Source organism: Somniosus microcephalus, chromosome 23 (genome assembly GCF_052327205.1).
Source record: "Somniosus microcephalus isolate GS21.2 chromosome 23, FLI_Smic_1.0, whole genome shotgun sequence".
Taxonomy (NCBI): domain Eukaryota; kingdom Metazoa; phylum Chordata; class Chondrichthyes; order Squaliformes; family Somniosidae; genus Somniosus; species Somniosus microcephalus.
In genome coordinates this window covers 12,235,476-12,256,295 of record NC_141009.1, presented here as the reverse complement: position 1 = coordinate 12,256,295, position 20,820 = coordinate 12,235,476, and the positions used below count along the sequence as shown (strand labels likewise).

The 20,820-nt window shown below is 45.0% G+C and overlaps 1 protein-coding gene across 4 annotated transcripts in view; it reads left to right on the top strand.

Moving 5' to 3' along the window:
- The window catches only part of kcnt1b (potassium sodium-activated channel subfamily T member 1b), a 517,853-nt gene that overhangs the window by 366,123 nt on the left and 130,910 nt on the right, over positions 1-20,820 (top strand). For all 4 annotated transcript variants that reach the window (XM_085965398.1, XM_085965396.1, XM_085965395.1 and 1 more), the window contains one exon: positions 15,690-15,870. In XM_085965398.1, coding sequence (XP_085821524.1) covers positions 15,690-15,870 — 181 coding nt within the window. The remainder of the gene's footprint in view (positions 1-15,689; positions 15,871-20,820) is intronic.

Sequence of the window (20,820 nt, the reverse complement as noted above, 5' to 3'; positions counted from 1 at the left end):
GCAGTCCTGCTCAGTCCCACATTCCCCGCTTTTTGTCCGTAAGTTCCTCATCCTCCGGTACCCGTCCAACTCACTTCCAAAATTATTTATGGAATCGGCTTTCACCACCTTTTCAGGTCGAGCATTCCAGAAAAATGGGTCGAAAGGAGGAGGGATAAAGAGAAGGCTTGGAGTCTAGGTTCGGATCAGCCATGATCCTATTGAATGGCGGAGCAGGCCCGAGGGGCCGTATGGCCTACTCCTGCTCCTACTTCTTATGATCTTATGGAGGACCAGTGGGGGAGTGGAAGGGGATATGAAGCTGGCTGAGCTGTGTGGAGGAATTTGAAGATGAGGATTCAATGTGTGTTAAGGGGGAAAGAGGCTCTGTGGCTCAGTAAAGAAGGGAATGTTGGCTGAGCGAGACTTAGTGCAGGACAGGATGTGGGCGGCTGAGCTTTGAACAAGTTGGTTGTAGAGGGTGGAGAATGGAAGGCTCACAATATTGTGGGACCAGTTTTATGCAAGTGCAGTGCTGAGAGGAAGCCATGATCCCCCCACCCAGGAGTACAGGTTGGGAACTGTGAGCACAGTCTCCCAATTAACGGATCGAAAATCATGGAAGTGCATTCAATCATGGAGAGTGCATCCACAATTTACTAAAATGCGCTCCCAATGGGTGAGGCTCCCTGCTAGAAGCAACTCATTTGTAAAATTGACTTATTTATATTTATCAGAAGGCCCAGGGATATACTGTGCAACAAGCTGCAAATGTGTCACTTTCTCTGCCTATCATCCTCTCAGTCGTGCATGCTGTTCTTCCCTCCCCCTGGCCATCAGCGGCATCAGCCTGCTAATCTTAACAAATATAAAGTTATCGCCTCAAACTGACAGATTTGATGGTGGGCCAGGTTGGCCTCTCACAGGTTACATTGCTCGTGTTGTGCAGTGTTATGATGTTTGAACAGTTAGTGTCCCAACAGAATAAGATACGGCCAAGAACTACAAAGCATAATGCAATCAATTGGAAGGGAAACCACTTTGTTCATCCAGGAAGGATTATGTTCACATTGCACACATTAATCACCAGCATCAATCAAGTTCCCTATGGGCTGAGAAAGCACAAAAAAGTAACTTGTGAGGATAGACACTGGAACTTCGGTACTGTAACATCTGAGATCTTGGTCTGTCACACTGTTGGACTATGATATTGGAATTGCCTCCTAGGTGCAGTGCATGCATGTCTGTTTCTCTCTTTCCTTCTCTTCTCTTCTCTTCTCTTCTCTTCAACCTCTCGCTCGCTCGCTCTTGTCTATCTCAGTCTGGTGTAAACCCAGCATCCCAACACGGAGTCGGTGTAATGGGCTTTGCTCCTGCCCAACTTGGCTGCCATTCTCTTCAATCTCTCGCTCGCTTGCTCTGTCTATCTCACTCTGATGTAAACCCAGCATCCCAACACACGGAGTCGGTGTAATGGGCTTTGCTCCTGCCCAACTTGGCAGCCACTGACCCCAGCAAATTTCTCAGGATCAGCCTTGTTGTGATATCTATGGTGGGATCCCAGCAGGATTCCTGCCTGCTCCAGGGAGCCCACCTCTTTAGCAGGGTTTGGATGTGGTCATAGAAACATAGAAGATAGGAGCGGGAATAGGCCATTCGGCCCCTCGAGCCTGCTTCACCATTCAATGAGATCATGGCTGATCATCCAAATTCAGTACCCTGTCCCTGCTTTCTCCCCATATCCCTTGATCCCTTTATCCTTAAGAAATATATCCAACTCATTCTTGAATATATTTAATGAATTGGCCTCTACTGCCTTCTGTGGTAGAGAATTCCACAGGTTCACCACTCTCTGGGTGAAGAAATTCCTCCTCATTTCTGTCCTAAATGGCTTACCCCTTATCCTTAGACTGTGACCCCTGGTTCTGGACTCCCCGACCATCGGGAACATCCTTCCTGCATCTAGTCTGTGTAGTCCTGTTAGAATTTTATAAGTTTCAATGAGATCTCCTCTCATTCTTCTAAACTCCAGCGAGTATAAGCCCAATCGACCCAATCTCTCCTTATACGTCATTCCTGCCATCCCAGGTATCAGCCTGGTGAATCTTCGCTGCACTCCCTCCATGGCAAGAACATCCTTCCTCAGATAAGGCGACCAAAACTGCACACAATACTCAAGGTGTGGTCTCACCAAGGCCCTGTACAACTGCAGCAAGACATCCTTGTTCTTGTACTCGAAACCTCTCGCTATGAAGGCCAACATACCATTTGCCTTGTTAACCGCCTGCTGCGCCTGCATGCTTACCTTCAGCGACTGGTGCACAAGGATACCCAGGTCTCGTTGCTGGCCTCGGGCACGTGCAGCAGCGGAGCAGGGCCAGCCTCCTCTGGGTACGTTGAAGAGGAGGACCATTTATTTTAGATGTTTTTTTTTTAATTTGCAGGTGCCCTACAATCCCCTTTTGGAGGGTCGGGGGATGAGGGGGCTTAAATTGTAAATCCCCTCCTGCCATTGCAGTGCCAGTATCCTGGTGACATCCCTTGCGTCAAGCGTTGCTATGGTAGTAATGAAGGGGAGTATGATGCCTGGCATAATTTAGCCATAATCGCCTAAGCTAAAAATCAAACGCATATACCTGTATTAAAAAATAAAATAAACCTCTGGGCACCCATACACTGAAGATACTCCAATTCTGCAGTAGATACGGAGCTGATTTTTTTAAAAATTCTCAAACGTTTGTTCTCATTAAGATGAGAGATATTTGCGCCGTGCAACAGAACATTTTCCCATTTATGACACAGCTATGTTAGGTGTAGCAGAATCATCAAACGATTTATTATGAACAGGTGTATATTTTTGCAGTGGCTAATGCACAGAGGGACCTCCCCCACACTTGGAATCACCATCACCATCACTCCTGCAAAGCAGACCTCACAACCCAGAGGGCAACTTTTACCATCCACTATTTAAAAAAGAAAGTTGACGTCCTGGGGATCGTAAAATAGAACTTTGTTTTATATACTGGCTACTGAAGTATTGTATGTGTATTCTCTTATGAGCTGATGATTGTTATTTTGCAAAATGCAGATTGAAACGCATTCTTTTGAGATGAGGAATGGTGGTAAACCAACTGGTTTATTTTACACGAATGAGCAGAATATATTTTTCATAATCATATCAGTCCATTTGTTTTGTGCCCTTCCCCCTTTTTTCTCTCCCACATGGCAGCTGTCTCTCATTCTGCCAGCGCATTTCACACCTAATCTAGAGCCGTCTTTTGTCTCTTTACTAGTCTTATCACCATCTCGTCTCATTTTGAATACCTCTCAATGTCTCTTCACTTCTCTTTTGTTCTTTCATCCCCATTTCCCAGCCCCCAAACTGACCTTTTAATCTGTTTCATTTCCTGTGTTTTTTCAGTCCTGACGAAGGGTTTCGACCTGAAACATAGAAACATAGAAGATAGGAGCAGGAGTAGGCCATTCGGCCCCTCGAGCCTGCTCCGCCATTCAATGAGATCATGGCTGATCATCCAAATTCAGTACCCTGTCCCTGCCTTCTCCCCATATCCCTTGATCCCTTTAGCCTTAAGAAATATATCCAACTCTTTCTTGAATATATTTAATGAACTGGCCTCCACCGCCCTCTGTGGCAGACATTAACTCTGTTTCTCTCTCCACGGATGTTGCCTGGCCTGCTGAGTTTTTCCAGTATTTTTTGTTGTTATTTCTAACTTCCCATGCTTCCTGTTTCTTGGGGTTAAAAATATTAAACTTTACTGACACCATAGTCATAGGTTCACTTTCAAGCTAAGCGATTCCAAAGCTCGTTGGTGCTGACTTGCTGTTATAGGCTGCTCGTGCCTGCTCGCCCATTCCGTGCCAGAGAGAGGGAGAAAGCGAGTGATTGCCCCTAGAGACCGTGTGGTCAGGCGTTTGGCCCACTGAGCTGTCAATTGCTGACGGCACCAAATTCACCTGCCCTTAGAACAACATGGGCTGAATTTTAATGTGGATTGCCGGTTGGGGGTGGGGGTGGGGGGGCTTCGAGGCGGTCGGGAAACGATGGACAATGGGTGACGTAAGAAAACTACTAGGCACTTGGTCTGAGTGTTAAACAAGGCTTTAATCAACTGTTTTCCAACATGGAGATCTAGTTGTGTCCTTCACTAGTTCCTGTTAAAGAATGTCCTGCACAAGCTAGGCCCATGCCCGAGTATTTATACTCTCCCTGGACAGCGCCACCAGCAGGCCACCCAGTATTACTTCATAAGTCATTTCCACATGAATGACCGATTCATGTCAACGGGTTTCTCCGGCAGGGCCTAATTTGCATAGGAAGTCTCTAGATAGAGAGATTTTTGAAAAAAACAGGGGAATCAAGGGTTATGGGGAGCGGGCAGGAAAGTGGAGTTGAGGCCAAGATCAGCCATGACCTTATTGAAACAACATAGAAGATAGGAGCAGGAGTAGGCCATTCGGCCCCTCAAGCCTACTCTCCACCATTTAATGAGATCATGGCTGATCATCCAAACTCAGTACCCTGTCCTTGCTTTCTCCCCATATTGAATGGCGGAGCAGGCTCGAGGGGCCGAATGTCCTACTCCTGCTCCTATTTCTTATGTTCTTATGTTCTCACTCGCAGCCAGCCAGATGGAGAGGCTAATGTAGAATTAGATGTTTCTTTTTAAATGGGTAGTCGTATATCATTTTACTGTAAATCAAACAAATGCCGTTCTGAGCCAACTGCGGGTCACTACAGTTTTAATGGAAGAGCATAGGCGTATTAATGCACTGGGCAGTTTTCATTGAATCTCTATTCACTACACAAATTAAATTTTCAAATGTGCAATAAATAACTTCTTCAACAAAAGGTAAGCGTGAATAGCTTCTCCTGTATGATCTGGTCCTGGAAGAAACATGGGTTCCTTTGTATTCTAACAAATTACTTTTGGGGGGCTGCAGTGCCAGAATTTCTACATCATCGGGCCCCTTGTGTATAACTTTTGTTCTTCAAATCAGTTTTTTTTTGGCTCTAGATATTTGAGTGACATAACAATGGGGTTCGTCTGAAAGAAAATGCACCGACATCAAATAGCTCACAAATTTGACCCTGCTGGTTCCTGAAAGCATAGAACGATTTGGAGAAATTGTACTGCAGCGCGTTACAATTGTACACACTGCAGCAATGTAATAGATTTCCCATAACTTAACCGGATGTGTCCACAATCCTGGTGATCCAGCAAGTGGTGCTTAACTCTTCTTTCAGAAGTCTGCATCCAGGAGACGGTATTCCAGAAGAAAATTCCATCTGTGAGTGTGTTCAGTGGCTACAGGAAGCTCTAATTTGAAGTATTGTTGCTGGCATTTTCTGCAGACTGAATGGTAAAGTAAAGTGCAAGGGTAGCAGCGTAATCTCTCAAGTTTCTTGCTGAAGTGCTCAAAAAGGCGGTTAAGAAGGCAAATGGTATGTTGGCCTTCGTAGCGAGAGGGTTTGAGTACAGGAACAAGGATGTCTTGCTGCAGTTGTACAGGGCCTTGGTGAGACCACACCTTGAGTATTGTGTGCAGTTTTGGTCGCCTTATCTGAGGAAGGATGTTCTTGTCATGGAGGGAGTGCAGCGAAGATTCACCAGGCTGATACCTGGGATAGCAGGAATGACGTATGAAGAGAGATTGGGACGATTGGGCTTGTACTCGCTAGAGTTTAGAAGAATGAGGGGGGATCTCATTGAAACTTATAAAATTCTGACAGGACTGGACAGGCTAGATGCAGGAAGGATGTTCCCGATGGTCGGGGAGTCCAGAACCAGGGGTCACAGTCTAAGGATAAGGGGTAGGCCATTTAGGACAGAAATGAGGAGGAATTTCTTCACCCAGAGAGTGGTGAGCCTGCGGAATTCTCTACAACAGAAGGCAGTAGCGGCCAATACATTAAATATATTCATGACGGAGTTGGATATATTTCTTAAGGCTAAAGGGATCAAGGGATATGGGGAGAAGGCAGGGACAGGGTACTGAGTTTGGATGATCAGCCATGATCTCATTGAATGGCGGAGCAGGCTCGAGGGGCCGAATGGCCTACTCCTGCTCCTATCTTCTATGTTTCTATGTAATTGTTTGTGCAGCTGCTGTCGCCTTAATCTTGTAGAGGGTGGACAATGGGTCACATCTTTCCAACGTTAGGCAGGATAGCCTCGGGCATAGAGTAGAAGGCTATACCTCATTGAGCCTACTCATCTACATGTCTTTGAATGCGCAGCAGCAAGAGATAGATTTTCTTTTGAAGTCTGCCAAACGGTGTTTCAATATTTTATCATTTGAACGGATGTAGGTTTAGGTGGACATTGGGAGCACTATATGCTGACTGATTTGCTTTGAAAAATCGAGACCAGTTCGCAGGTTGCTGTGATCGGAGCGCAGTAGCAGGTTCTCATTCACTAGTTTTTCATACTTTGGCACATTTGCCAGGAGAGATACTTTCCTCTATTTGCTATTTGTAGAAAAATCTCAACTGTACATACAAATTGCAATTCCACAACAAGTAATAATGAAGAAAGAACTTGCATTTCTATAGCACCTTTCACAACCTCAGTACATCTCAAAGCGCTTTACAGCCAATTAAGTACTTTTGAAGTGTAGTCACTGTTGTAATGTAGGAAAAGCGGCAGCCAATTTGCACACAGCAAGCTCCCACAAACAGCAATGTGATAATGACCCAGACCATCTGTTTAAGTGATGCTGGCTGAGGGATTAATATTGGCCAGGACAGCGGGGTGAACACACCTACTGTAATAGTGCCATGGGAACTTTTACGTCCACCTGAGAGAGCAGACGGGACCTCGGTTTAACGACTCATCCAAAAGACGGCACCTCCGACAGTGCAGCACTCCCTCAGCACTGCACTGGGAGTGTCAGCCTAGATTTTGTGCTCAAGTCTCTGGAGTGGGATTTGAACCCACAACCTTCTGACTCAGAGGCGAGAGTGCTACCCACTGAGCCACGGCATTGTCCCTGAAGTTACTGGGGTCTGACGTTGTAGTTTGGCATGATATTTGCTACTGTCTACTCAGGTGGGACAACATCAGTTGGCAGGGAAGGCTGAAACAAATTAGCCGGTCTTCAGATAGTGTTTGTGAATCAAATTACCAGGGCCAGTAGCTTTTTTTTATTCATTCACGGGATGTGGGCGTTGCTGGTAAGGCCAGCATTTATTGCCCATCCCTCAAGGGCAATTAGGGATGGACAATAAATGCTGGCCTTGCCAACGACACCTATATCCCATGAATGAACATAATAACAAAACATTTTTTGAAGAAGTTGCTTACCTTTCTAGTGCCTGATTGGGTTGACAGGGTAGCTGCAGTTCAATGCAACATCTTGTAGCTGACCTTTGATGACTTGCACCTCAGTCAAACAGATCTCATAAGCATCTGACTCCAGGGAAGATTAATCGGTTGATTGATATTTGATTCACTGGGCTGGATTTTGTGAATGGAGGCGGGACTGCTGCTTGTCGTGTCAATGTCCCGCCTCCATCCTCGTCTGACCAGAGGGTTTTCCCCTGATTGACCTTGTTAAGCCCGCCCTGCGGGCTCAGCAGGCCAATTAGGGAAGAAGTCACTGACAGAGCACATCAACGTCAGACGTGTTATCTGTCAAGACCTCTTGAAAGAAGAAATGTCAGCGTTTGACAGCTCTGTGAAGCTGTCAAACACTGACATTCTCTGTAGTTTGATGAGTCGTTGTGTTCAGGACTAATCAAACCTTTCAACTTTGTAAATTTCACATGGCTGTTGGTTCGGAGGATCCAACAGTCAGTCTGTGAAATCGACAAGGAGGATGTCGGCTCTCCCGATCCAGCGCGGCTGAAGGCTGTAGGAAGAAAACAAGGTAAGTGAACATTTTTAAAAACCTATCACTCACCTTGCACTCCACACTTGCACCCATCACTCACCTCTACATCTTACTTCCAGGTGCCTCCGACCGCCGCAGACCTCCTTCATGTCTCCTCCAACCTGGCGGGGTTCTCCGAGGTCGGGAAGCCTTTACCTTTGAAGGTAAAATGGCACTAATCCTTTTTTCTGCCTGTTAACAGGCAGTTAAAAGGATTAAATGCCTTTCCCGCCTCCAGGAGACGGGATCCAAGGCAGCACATGTTCCCGCCTCCTGGCAAAAGGGCACGGAGGCGGGATGGGGGCGGGTTTGCCATCCGCCCCCACTTTCTGCTACTTTACCGGCAGTCCCACCTCCATGCCCGCCTCCTTGGGGGCTTGGAAAATCCAGCCCACTGTCTTTGACAGACAAACAGGAAAAAAAAGAGAGCTTGACCAGATTTTCCTTTTGAAACAGCCTTTCCTCTTATAATTCACAAACTTACACAAAAGCAAAATACTGCGGATGCTGGAAATCTGAAATAAAAACAGAAAATGTTGGAAATACTCAGCAGGTCAGGCAGCAACTGTGGAGAGAGAGAAACAGAGTTAACGTTTCGTCAGAACCATTCTTTAGTCATATCACTACCTCTTCCATTACTTCCTGCTTTACCACATTTTCTCTCTCTCACCAGGGACAGTTTCCTGGATTTTGGCCATGGCACTGTGCCTTGCTTTCTCAGTAGTCGAAAGATGTTAGCTTAGCTCAGCTGGTAGCACTCTTGCTTTTAGGCCAATAGATTTTGGGTTCAAGCCCCACACCAGTACCTAAAAGAGGCCGAGACTCCAGTGCAACAACAACAACAACAACGTGTATTTATATAGTGCCTTTAATGTAGTAAAACATCCCAAGGCGCTTCACAGGAGTATTTTAAGACAAAAAACCGAGCCACATAAGGATAAATTAGGGCAGGTGACCAAAAGCTTTGTCAAAGAGGCAGGTTTTAAGGAGCGTCTTAAAGGAGGAAAGAGAGGTGGAGAGGTTAATGCAGGGAATTCCAGAGCTTAGGGCCAAGGCAACAGAAGGCACGGCCACCAATGGTTGAGCGATTATAATCAGGGATGCTCAAGAGGGCAGAATTAGAGGAGCGCAGATATCTCGGGGGGGGGGGGGGGATTGTGGGGCTGAAGGAGATTACAGAGATAGGGAGGGATTTGAAAACAAGGATGAGAATTTTGAAATCGAGGCGTTGCTTAACCGGGAGCCAACGTAGGTCAGCGAGCACAGGGGAGATGGGTGAACAGGACTTGGTGCGAGTTAGGACACAGGCAGCCGAGTTTTGGATGAGCTCAAGTTTGCGTAGGGTAGAATGTGGGAGGCCAGCCAGGAGTGCGTTGGAATAGTCAAGTCTAGAGGTAACAAAGGCATGGATGAGGGTTTCAGCAGCGGATGAACTGAGGCAAAGGTGAAGACAGGTGATGTTACGGAGGTGGAAATAGGCGGTCTTCGTTATGCTGCGGATATGTGGGAGGCCAGTCAGGAGTGTGTTGGAATAGTCAAGTCTAGAGGTAACAAAGGCATGGAGTGCGGTACCGAGGGTGTGGTGCACTGTTGGCAGGTGCCTTCTTCCTTTGGATGAGATGTTAAGTCAAGGTCTTATTTACCTGTTACACTTGCTCTGTTAAAGATCCGACTGCACTATTCTTCAAATATTGCCGAACAACATTCATCTCTCAAAACCAGCGCCACCAAAAGAGCAGATTAGTCTCATTGCTGTGACGTGACTGACACAGAATGGCTGCTGTGTTTACCTATGTGGCAGCAGTCACTGTACAGCTCTTGGAGACATGGAGACATTTTGACACAAGTGATGAGGTACTATGTAAATACAAGTAGAAAGATTTACCCTGAGTAGAATCATCTGCCATTTTCCAACTAATGTGCACCATTTCAGCTTCTGAGAAAGCTTTTATAGAGCAGAACACTGTTAATTACTGTGAGATTGCTGGTGATGTGTGTGTTTTTTTAAAATACAGCACTATAAAATCACAGGAAATTTGTAGGTGTTGGTAATTGTACGGTTGCTACTCATTTCAGAGTCCTTAATGTATTTTTGTATAGTTCTAAATGGTTTGCCTTCGCTGCAGATTCTCCATAATTGTCATAATACTGATTCTGATAGCCCCTAATTGGGCTTTCAATTCTCTACATTTACAAATGTATTTACAGGATGACATGGCCTATTTTTGGCGAATCAAAGAGCACTTCTTAAAAGTTATAGTCAGCATTCTCAATAGTTTGCTTTCATTTTAATCTCGCACATAAAATGTCAGCGGTTGTGTTTCAATGAGAATGCGGATTTGGGAGTAGGAGATGCTTTATTGATAGACTCTGTAGAATCTCCAGGACTGAAAAGTTGTTATAAGCTGACAATGTAACTTCATGTTTATTTTAGCAAAAAAAATGTAGATGCAAAGGTGAAGTGATAGAATTTCTTTGCTAAGAGGAGCAAAGACACAAATGTTACCCTTAATTTATTAATTGAAAATAATTAATGTGCAGTCAAAAAGTGCAAAAGATGGGGAAGTTCATGATAGGATAATTATACTTGGACTCTGGATAAAGTGGCACTTGGCCTTTTCTTGCTTTTGACCTTTATGTTCTTAAGTCCATCACAGTTTTATTACAAATAGTTATTGGACAAATACAGAATAATAGATAGATGGATAGGTAGTCTGTGTTATTACGGCACATCACAAACCATGGTTTATCATTCATTTGAGCTCTGATGTAGGCTACTCATTTAAAGCACACCCCTAGCAATGTACCAATAGGATTGGTAGTGTAGTGGTTAAAAAAGAAAGACTTGCATTTATATAGCGCCTTTCACGACCTCAGGATGTCCCAAAGCGCTTTACAGCCAATGAAGTACTTTTGAAGTGTAGTCGCTGGAGGAAACACGGCAGAAAATTTGAGCACAGCAAGCTCCCACAAGCAGCGATGTGGTAATGACCAGATAATCTGGGTTTTTTTTTAGTGATGTTGATTGAGGGATATTTGGTAAAATCAATTGGTTCATTGATCCTGATTTTTTTTCTAGAATGTGATTGGTTGATAGCCAACCAATCAGGAAGATGAAAATTACCCTACCACCGTGCTTGAACAATACAGATTATACTTGGGTTCTGGATAGAGTGGCACATGGCATTTTGTTACATAGCTAGAAATATTAAGCATACTTGATTGATTAGTGAAACTAAGCAGTAAGTCCCAGGGAGTCCTAATTCAGATGGATGAAACACATTTTTACCTTCAGTGACGCTAACCCTCCTAACACAGTATTTTGCTTGGATTGGTCGGCGGCTGGATTGGTCAAGCCTGGCGGTATTGTTGTAGCTATCTATACACTAGACTAGCTTGTTAATTTAGTGGGACAGTATAGGGCTTTTACAAAACAAGGCCCCAGCTTTGATTCCTGGCTTGTTTTATAAGCTAACATAAGAAATAGGAGCAGGAGTAGGCCATTCAGCCCCTCGAGCCTGCTCCGCCATTCAATAATATCATGGCCGATCTTCTACCTCATCTCCACTTTCCTGCACTATCCTCATATCCCTTGATTCCCTTAATATCCAAAAATCTATTGATCTGTGTCTTGCATATACTCAAAGACTGAGCCTCCACAGCCCTCTGGGGTAGAGAATTCCAAAGATTCACCACCCTCTGAGTGAAGACATTTCTCCTCATCTCAGTCCCAAATGGCCGACCCCTTATTCTGAGACTTTGACCCCTGGTTCTAGACTCCCCAGCCAGGTGAAACATCCTCCCTGCATCTACCCTGTCAAGCCCTGTAAGAATGTTGTATGTTTGAATAAGATCACCTCTCATTCTTCTAAACTTGAGCGAATGTAGGCCTAGTCTACTCAATCTCTCCTCATAGGACAATTCCCCCATCCCAGGAATCGGTCTGGTGAACCTTCATTGCACTCCCTCTATGGCAAGTATACCCTTCCTTAGGTAAGGAGACCAAAACTGTACACAATACTCAAGGTGTGGTCTCACCAGGGCCCTATATAATTGCAATAAGATGTCTTTACTCTTATACTCAAATCCTCTTGTAACAAAGGCCAACATGCCATTTGGGAGCATGGTGGCATAGTGGTTAGCACTGTTGCCTCACAGCGCCAGGGACCCGGGTTCGAATCCGGCCTCGGGTGACTGTCTGTGTGGAGTTTGCACATTCTCCCCGTGTTTGCGTGGGTTTCCTCCGGGTGCTCCGGTTTCCTCCCACAGTCCAAAGATGTGCGGGTTAGGTTGATTGGCTATGATAAATTGACCCTTAGTGTTAGGGGGATTAAATACGTGGTGTTACGGGGATAGGGTGGGATATGTGTTGGTGTAGGGGTTACGGGGATTGGGTGGGATATGTGTCGGTGCAGGCTCGATGGGCCGAAATGGCCTCTATCTGCACTGTGGGGTTTCTGTGATTCTGTGATTTGCTTTCCTAATTGCTTGCTGTACCTGCATGTTAACTTTAGTGATTCGTGTACAAGGCCAGCCAGGCCCCTCTGAACACCAACATTTCCCAATCTCTCACCATTTAAAAATTGCTCTGCTTTTCTATTTTTCCTACCAAAGTGGATAACTTCATATTTCTCCACATTATATTCCATTTGCCATGTTCTTGCCCACTCACTTAGCCTGTCTATATCCCCTTGAAGCCTCTTTGCATCCTCCTCACAACTTACATTTCCACCTAGCTTTGTATCATCAGCAAACTTGGATATATTACATTTGGTCCCGTCATCCAAATCATTGATATAGATTGTGATTAGCTGAGGCCCAAGCACTGATCCTTGCAGTACGTCACTAGTTACAGCCTGCCAACCCGAAAATGACCCGCTTATTCTCATTCTCTGTTTTCTCTCCATCAACCAATCCTCAATCCATGCTAGTATATTACCTCCAATCCCGTGAGCCCTAATTTTGTTTAATAACCTCTTGTGTGGCACCTTATTGAATGCCTTCTGAAAATCCAAATACACCACATCCACTGGTTCCTCCTTATCTATTCTGCTAGTTACAACTTCAAAAAACTCTTAACAGATTCATTAAACATGATTTCCCTTTCATAAATCCGTGTTGACAGTCACTACACAAAGGTGAACGCTTGCACCCAGGCTCTCCAATCACAGCACGCAGGGAGGTTCTCTTCCCTTCCAAGGGTGGAAGAGACCTCCCCAGGACACCAACTTACCTTGCACCTCCACCCAACCCCCTCTATCTACTTTATCACTTCCCCATCTCACTAGCCACCCCTCACAATCACCCTCATCCTACTGCAAGCATACCAACTAAAGGTAGGCACTTGAGAGGTTTAGCCAATGTCCATGTGAAGTTTCTGGTAATGTGTTGTCATACAGTGAAATCTATTTTTCCAACACTGTCCCTTATTGGACAGATCTGAGCGCACCTTGAGAAGTGTCTTACTGAGTTCCAGTGATTGTTCAGTCATAACTTCCGCCGCCCCCCCCCCCCCAGGCTATAGTGATGAGTGTGCATGGAATGGCTTGGACATTAAAGGGATGCTTCAAGGTGCTGGTGTGAGATGGTGTCAACCTGGTGCATCATGTGGCAGCCAGGGTTTACAGCGTCAAGTGAAGAAAATCTGGCCATGGTGATGCCATCGTTGGCCTCCCGGCCATCAATTTTGTCAGGGGCTGATGCCCTGTGTCCAGTGCAGCATCATGTGATGGCGGAGAAGGTTGGTGATGTTGGTGTTGGGACTGATCGTGGAAGGATTCGGAGGACCAAGGTCTGATTGTTTCATTGGCTCCGATGTTGCTGAAATAGCTGGTAGCTGCAGGTGAGATGACAGAAGCGATCTGTCACTGGTGAGAGAGGTTCTCCCAATGAGGTGACACTGGATATACAGTTGGATCTAAAAACTTGTAAGCTAAAGAAATCCCTATATGTATTAAAAATGTAGTAACCAACATTTTCTGTGCTCTGAAACTCACCATCTGCAACATGGCATCCTTGACACCACTTCTGCAACTGTCAGCTTATCAGATACATCAGAGCAGACTCAAAACACACCAGGTTGAGCTGGCGTGTTCCCCGAACAGCGGGTAACCCGTGGGGGAGAAGGTAAAATTACAAGTAAGCCTCAAAATACTCTTAAATTGGTTCTTAACAAGCCATTTAAGTAGCTGAATTGTCTCCCCCGTCGTTTGGTGTCGGGTCAGTTCTGTGCTGACAGACCCGACACCTGGGAGACTCGCGTGGAGGCGGGTTGACAGCGGGTTTCCTGCGATTTTGACAGCGGACCCGCCTCCAAACCCACCCCCTCAGTGCAATTAAATTCGCAGCCAAAGTATTTGTTTAATTTCTCTGCCATTTCCTTATTCCCCATTATAATTTCTCCTGTCTCAGCCTGTAAGGGACCCACGTTTACTTTCACTAATCTTTTCCTTTTTACATACCTATAGAAGCTTTTACAGTCTGTTTTTATGTCTCGTGCTAGTTTACTCTCATTCTATTTTCCCTTTCTTTAACAATTTCTCGGTCCTTCTTTGCTGACTATTCTTTTTGGCAACTTTATAAGCCTCTTCCTTTGATCTAATATTATCTTTAACTTCTCTTGTTTGCCATGGTTGGACCACTTTTCCTGTGGGGTTTTTGTGCCTTAAAGGAATGTATATTTGTTGTAAATTATGTATTATTTCTTTAATTAATTTCCCAATCTATCTTAGCCAACTCACCCCTCATACCTACGTAGTTTGCTTTGTTTAGATTTGAGACACTAGTTTCGTATATAACTAAATCACTTTCAAACTTAGTATAAAATTCTATCATATTATGGTCACTCTTCCCTAAAGGCTCCTTTACTGCAAGGTTATTAATTTCTCATTGCACAATACTAGATCTAAAATAGCCTGTTCCCTAGTTGGTTCCTCAACATACTGATCTAGAAAACTATCTTGTATATATTCCATGAATTCGTTCTCCACACTATTACTGCAAATTTGGTTTGCCCAGTCTATATGTAGATTAAAGTCCCCCATGATTACCGTATTACCCTTACTACATGCATCTCTGATTTCCTGATTTATACTCTGCCCTACATTACAACTATTGTTTGGGGGCCTATAAACAACTCCCACCATCTTAGCCGGGGCAGTGTTGGTGGTCTAAATGTCCCTGGACTAACAACAGATAAAAATCAGTCAAGAGCCTCACTTTTGACCCTTGTTGGAAATTATATATGTGGATTTTGCGTGAGGATAGACTTGGGATTTTGTATGTGATAAAGCAGGCTGCCAGAACTCCCTGTCTATTCTCGCACATCACGATTGGCCAGTGGGGTGATGTAGGTCGGGGCTTTAGGCATCTGTACAAACGCATTCAAGAAAAGGAGGAGCGAAAAAGGCAGCAAGCTTTAAAAATGAGTGGGCCAATAACTAGAGATCATAGATTAAAATCATTAGGAAAAGATCTAGAGGGGAAATGAGGAGAAATGTTTTCACTCAGAGTTGTCGGGATCTGAAACGCTCTATCTGAAAAGGTGATGGAAGCTAATTCGACAAATAAATGTAAAAGGCAGTTGGACGGGTACTCGAGGGTGAGGAACTTACAGGGTTATGGACAATAAGCGGGGGTGTGGGACTAAACACGACTGCTCTTTCAAAGAGCCAGCACAGGCACGACGGGCCGAATGACCACCTCCTGTGCTGTAAGTTTCTATGATTCTGTGACTCAAAAGTCATTCTGCTTAGAGTTTAACAATAATGTATTGTCGAGATGCTAACCTTTAAATGTTCCATTCAACATTACAGAACATGTGGGATTCAGCACTTGGAGAGAGCAGGAGACAACCTCTCGCTTTTCAAATCTCTCTACTTCTGCATTGTCACCTTCTCTACAGTTGGTTATGGTGACGTGACACCACAGATCTGGCCCTCACAACTCCTTGTTGTCATAATGATCTGTGTTGCTTTAGTGGTATTGCCTCTCCAGGTATGTTGCAAGACAGGCCAATGGAACATTTGTAAGTGTGCTGTTTTACTTATTTACCGACTTTATCGGTACAAAGAGTTGCGGGAGTTGCCTGTAAGACAATCACCTGCCCAGTATTGCAAACTATTCCCCAACTGAGAGGATGGGCAAGTCACCTGCTGCCAGGACTCTGCTACTGCCGTTCCATAACTGGTCGCGAGGAGGTGCGCAAGACATACTGGGGGTGAAATTCAACCTTGGTGGGGGCAGAATATGGGCGGTCGTGGATTGGCTTGCTCTTAGACACCCCGCCCAATTTTCCTTTCCACTGAAGTTAATCGGACGGGGTGTATAATGAGCGTCCGATCCGCTACCATCTGTTTCGCACCCCTGCCAGAGTTGAGTTTTACCTCCTATTGAGTCTCCAGGATGATTTGTCCACCGCCCCCCCCCCCCACCCCCACACCTCATCTTCCCTTCAGTTAAAGGGTGTGCCTGGCTCAGCAGAGTTCCCCACAACAAGCCAGGCAGATTGCGAACTCAAACACGTAGGAAATTAATGGGGACGTTGTCTCTCACTCTGATTTACACACCGCATTTACACACCTGTTCCCAACTTACGATGTGTGCTTTTACACCTGGAAACTCAATGGCCTAGAAATTTGATGGCGCCGCACCTGTTTTTCAGGCGTAAAATGGGCACCTAAGCATCCAATATGGTGGCGGGGGGTGAGGTTGGGGGGGCTGTGCACAATCACTACGTGCCGGAAGCGAGGTGCCCGCATATTGGTAAAGGCAGAAAAGAGGCGTCCAGGGCCCTTGCCTGAAACAGGCATTAGGCCCTTTGCTTATGTAACTAAGGGGCCCAAACCCACGACCTCTACCACCTAGAAGGACAAGGGCAGCAGGCGCATGGGAACACCACCACCTCCAAGTTCCCCTCCAAGTCACCCACCATCCTGACTTGGAAATATATCAGCCGTTCCTTCATCGTCGCTGGGGAAAATTCTGGAACTCCCTCCCTAACATAGAAACATAGAAGATAGGAGCAGGAGTAGGCCATTCGGCCCCTCGAGCCTGCTCCGCCATTCAATGCGATCATGGCTGATCATCCAAATTCAGTACCCGGTCCCTGCTTTCTCCCCATATCCCTTGATCCCTTTAGCCTTAAGAAATAGATCCAACTCCTTCTTGAATATATTTAATGAACTGGCCTCCACTGCCTTCTGTGGTAGAGAGTTCCACAGGTTCACCACTCTCTGGGTGAAGAAATTCCTCCTCATTTCTGTCCTAAATGGCCTACCCCTTATCTTAGACTGTGTTCCCTGGTTCTGGACTCCCCGACCATCGGGAACATCCTTCCTGCATCTAGTCTGTCCAGTCCTGTCAGAATTTTATACGTTTTAATGAGATCACCTCTCATTCTTCTAAACTCCAGCGAGTACAAGCCCAGTCGACCCAATCTCTCCTCATACATCATTCCTGCCATCCCAGGTGTCAGCCTGGTGAATCTTCGCTGAACTCCTTCCATGGTAAGAACATCCTTCCTCAGATAAGGCGACCAAAACTGCACACAATACTCAAGATGTGGTCTCACCAAGGCCCTGTACAACTGCAGCAAGACATCCTTGTTCCTGTACTCAAACCCTCTTGCTACGAAGGCCAACATATCATTTGCCTTCTTAACCGCCTGCTGCACCTGCATGCTTACCTTCAGCGACTGGTGCACAAGGACACCCAGGTTTCGTTGCACTTCCCCTTCTCCCAATCTATTGCCATTTAGATAATCTGCCTTCCTGTTTTTGCCACCAAAGTGGATAACCTGACATTTATCCACGTTATATTGCATCTGCCATGTTTCTGCCCAATCACCCAACATGTCCAAATCATCCTGGAGTTTCTCAACATCCTCCTCACAGCACACGCGCCCACCCAGCTTTGTGTCATCTGCAAATTTGGAGATATTACATCTAGTTCCCTTGTCCAGATCATTTATATATATATTGTGAATAGCTGGGGTCCAAGGACCGATCCCTGCAGTACCCCACTAGTCACTGCCTGCCATTCGGAAAAAGACCCGTTTAATCCAACTCTTTGCTTTCTGTCTGCCAACCAGTTCTCTATCCAAGTCAATACCTTGCCCCAATCCCATGTGCCTTAACTTTACACGCTAATCTCTTATGCGGGACCTTATCGAAGGCCTTCTGAAAGTCCAGATACATCACATCCACTGGTTCTCCCTTATCTATTTTACCAGTTACATCCTCAAAAAAATTCCAGTAGATTAGTCAAGCACGATTTACCTTTTGTGAATCCATGTTGACTTTGTCCGATCCTGTCACTGTTTTCCAAGTGCTCTGCTATTACATCTTTTATAGTGGATTCTAGCATTTTCCCCACTACCGATGTCAGGCTTACCGGTCTGTAATTCCCCGTTTTCTCTCTACCACCTTTTTTGAATAGTGGGGTAACATTAGCTACCCTCCAATCCATGGGTACTGTTCCAGGTTCCATCGAATGTTGGAAGATGATCAGCAATACATCTACTATTTCTAGGGCCACTTCCTTAAGTACCCTAGGATGTAGATTATCAGGCCCTGGGGATTTGTTGGCTTTCAATCCCATCAATTTCCCTAACACCATTTCCCTACAAATACTGATTTCTTTCAGTTCCTCCCTTTCATCAGACCCTATGTTCCCCAGCATCTCTGGGAGGTTATTTGTGTCCTCCTTTGTGAAGACAGAACCAAAATATGTATTTAGTTGGTCTGCCATGTGTTTGTTCCCCATTATAAATTCCCCTGATTCTGACTGCAAGGGACCTACGCTTGACTTCACCAATCCTTTTCTCTTCACATATCTATAAAAGCTTTTACAGTCAGTTTTTATGTACCCTGCAAGCTTACTCTCATATTCTATTTTCCTCTTCTTAATTAATCCCTTTGTCCTCCTTTGTTGAATCCTAAACTGCTCCCAATCCTCAGGATTATTGCTTTTTCTGGCCAATTTATATGTCCTCTCCTTGGATCTTATGCTATCCCTAATTTCTCTCGTTAGCCACGGTTGAGTCACCTTTTTTGTTTTATTTTTATGCCAAACTGGGATAACAGCACAGTTGGGAGTGCCTCCACCATGCGGACTGCAGCGATTCAAGAAGGCGGCTCACCACCACCTTCTCGAGGGCAATTAGGGATGGGCAATACATGCTGGCCTTGCCAGTGATGCCTACATCCCGTGAGCGAATATATATATTTTTTAAAGCGCTGGGCTGGCTGCATTCAGGAAAACATGGTCTACACGCAGCCTAACCAATAGTCCAGAAGGGGACCGCCGGAGGTCGCCACCAAAAGGGTAAGTTTTTAAAAATATACTTACCTGAATGTGGAGCCGGGAGGTGCAGCAGTGCTTGTCCTGGCTCCACTGCAATGCCATTTCCGGCCTCATCTCGGTGGCCCCCTCTCCCGAAGCCCCTCTCCCGATCGCCTCCGCCCTCGCAGGACCTACCCGAGGGTCGTGGCCGCGAAGTAGTGGCCCAATATTGAAATCCCCTTCATGTAAATGAGGCCCAGTATTGGGTGTACCTCGGGGTCTACCTGTCCCAGCGGGATCCAATTTCTAGGCCAGTATGAGGTGAATTCCCATCGACCCTGGCATTAATACAAAACCTTTGCTGGTACAATGGATAAGGGAAGGAGGAGATCACATGCACAGGTTTAGTGTAAAACCACAGCAATCCTATATATTGGAGTTTTTATTTTTATATAATTTATTGTTGCTTGCACCAAACCCCTCAGTGAATTTTTTTAAAAAGTGGACTAGATCTTGCTATAGGTTTCATTGAAAGTACTGATCAGTTTTTAATTTTCAGTACAGGAAAACCATCGAAGAACAAGTTATTAGCCAATGATTTTACCACTCTCATCTACCAATTATATCTCAGGAGACAATACTTCATTAGATCGGTCTCAATCAAACAGATCCTAATCCTGGAAGGAATTAACTCTTACAATCATATTCTGATGATGAATACCCAATATTACAATCATACTCTGATGATGAATACCCAATATTATAATCATATTCTGATGATGAATACCCAATATTACAATCATATTCTGATAATGAATACCCAATATTACAATCATATTCTGATAATGAATACCCAATTTTACAATCATATTCTGATGATGAATACCCAAAACTTAGAAACCTGACTGAAACAATGAAATGTTGAAATAGATCATCAGGGAGGCGTTGGGAAACAAAACATAAAGCTGCAAAACCACAGAAATTGTAGCTAATTGGTACTGACACTGGATTGCCTCAGATCAACTCTTAAAATTGTTATAAAATTTGTAAATTAGACATCTGAGCATCTGGCAAGTAATGATGTGAAATGAAATATGAATTTTCACCTCCCTTGAGCTTGAAATTGGTGCCACATTTGCATCAATTTTCTGCCACTTTGAGCTCATTTGCATTAATTTCCTGTAACAAAGAGAAACTACAGATTTCAAGGTTTATGAAATTGTCTTCACTCCCACCCCCACCATAGAAAGAAGAAAGAAAGACAGACTTGCATTTATATAGCGCCTTTCACGACCACCAGACATCTCCAAGTGCTTTGCAGCCAATGAAGTACTTTTGAAGTGGAGTCACTGTTGCAATGTGGGAAACGCGGCAGCCAATTTGCGCACAGCAAGCTCCCACAAACAGCAACGTGATGATGACCAGATCAATCTGTTTGTGTTATGTTGGCTGATCGAGAAATGTTGGCCAGGACACCAGGGGAAAACTCCTCTGCTCTTCTTCGAAATAGTGCCCGGGGGATCTTTCATGTCCACCTGAGAGAGCAGACGGGGCCTCGGTTTAACGTCTCATCCGAAAGACGGCACCTCCGACAGCGCGGCACTCCCTCAGCACTGCGCACGCCCTCATTTTCTTTAATACAAGCAAGGTCCTATAAAATCC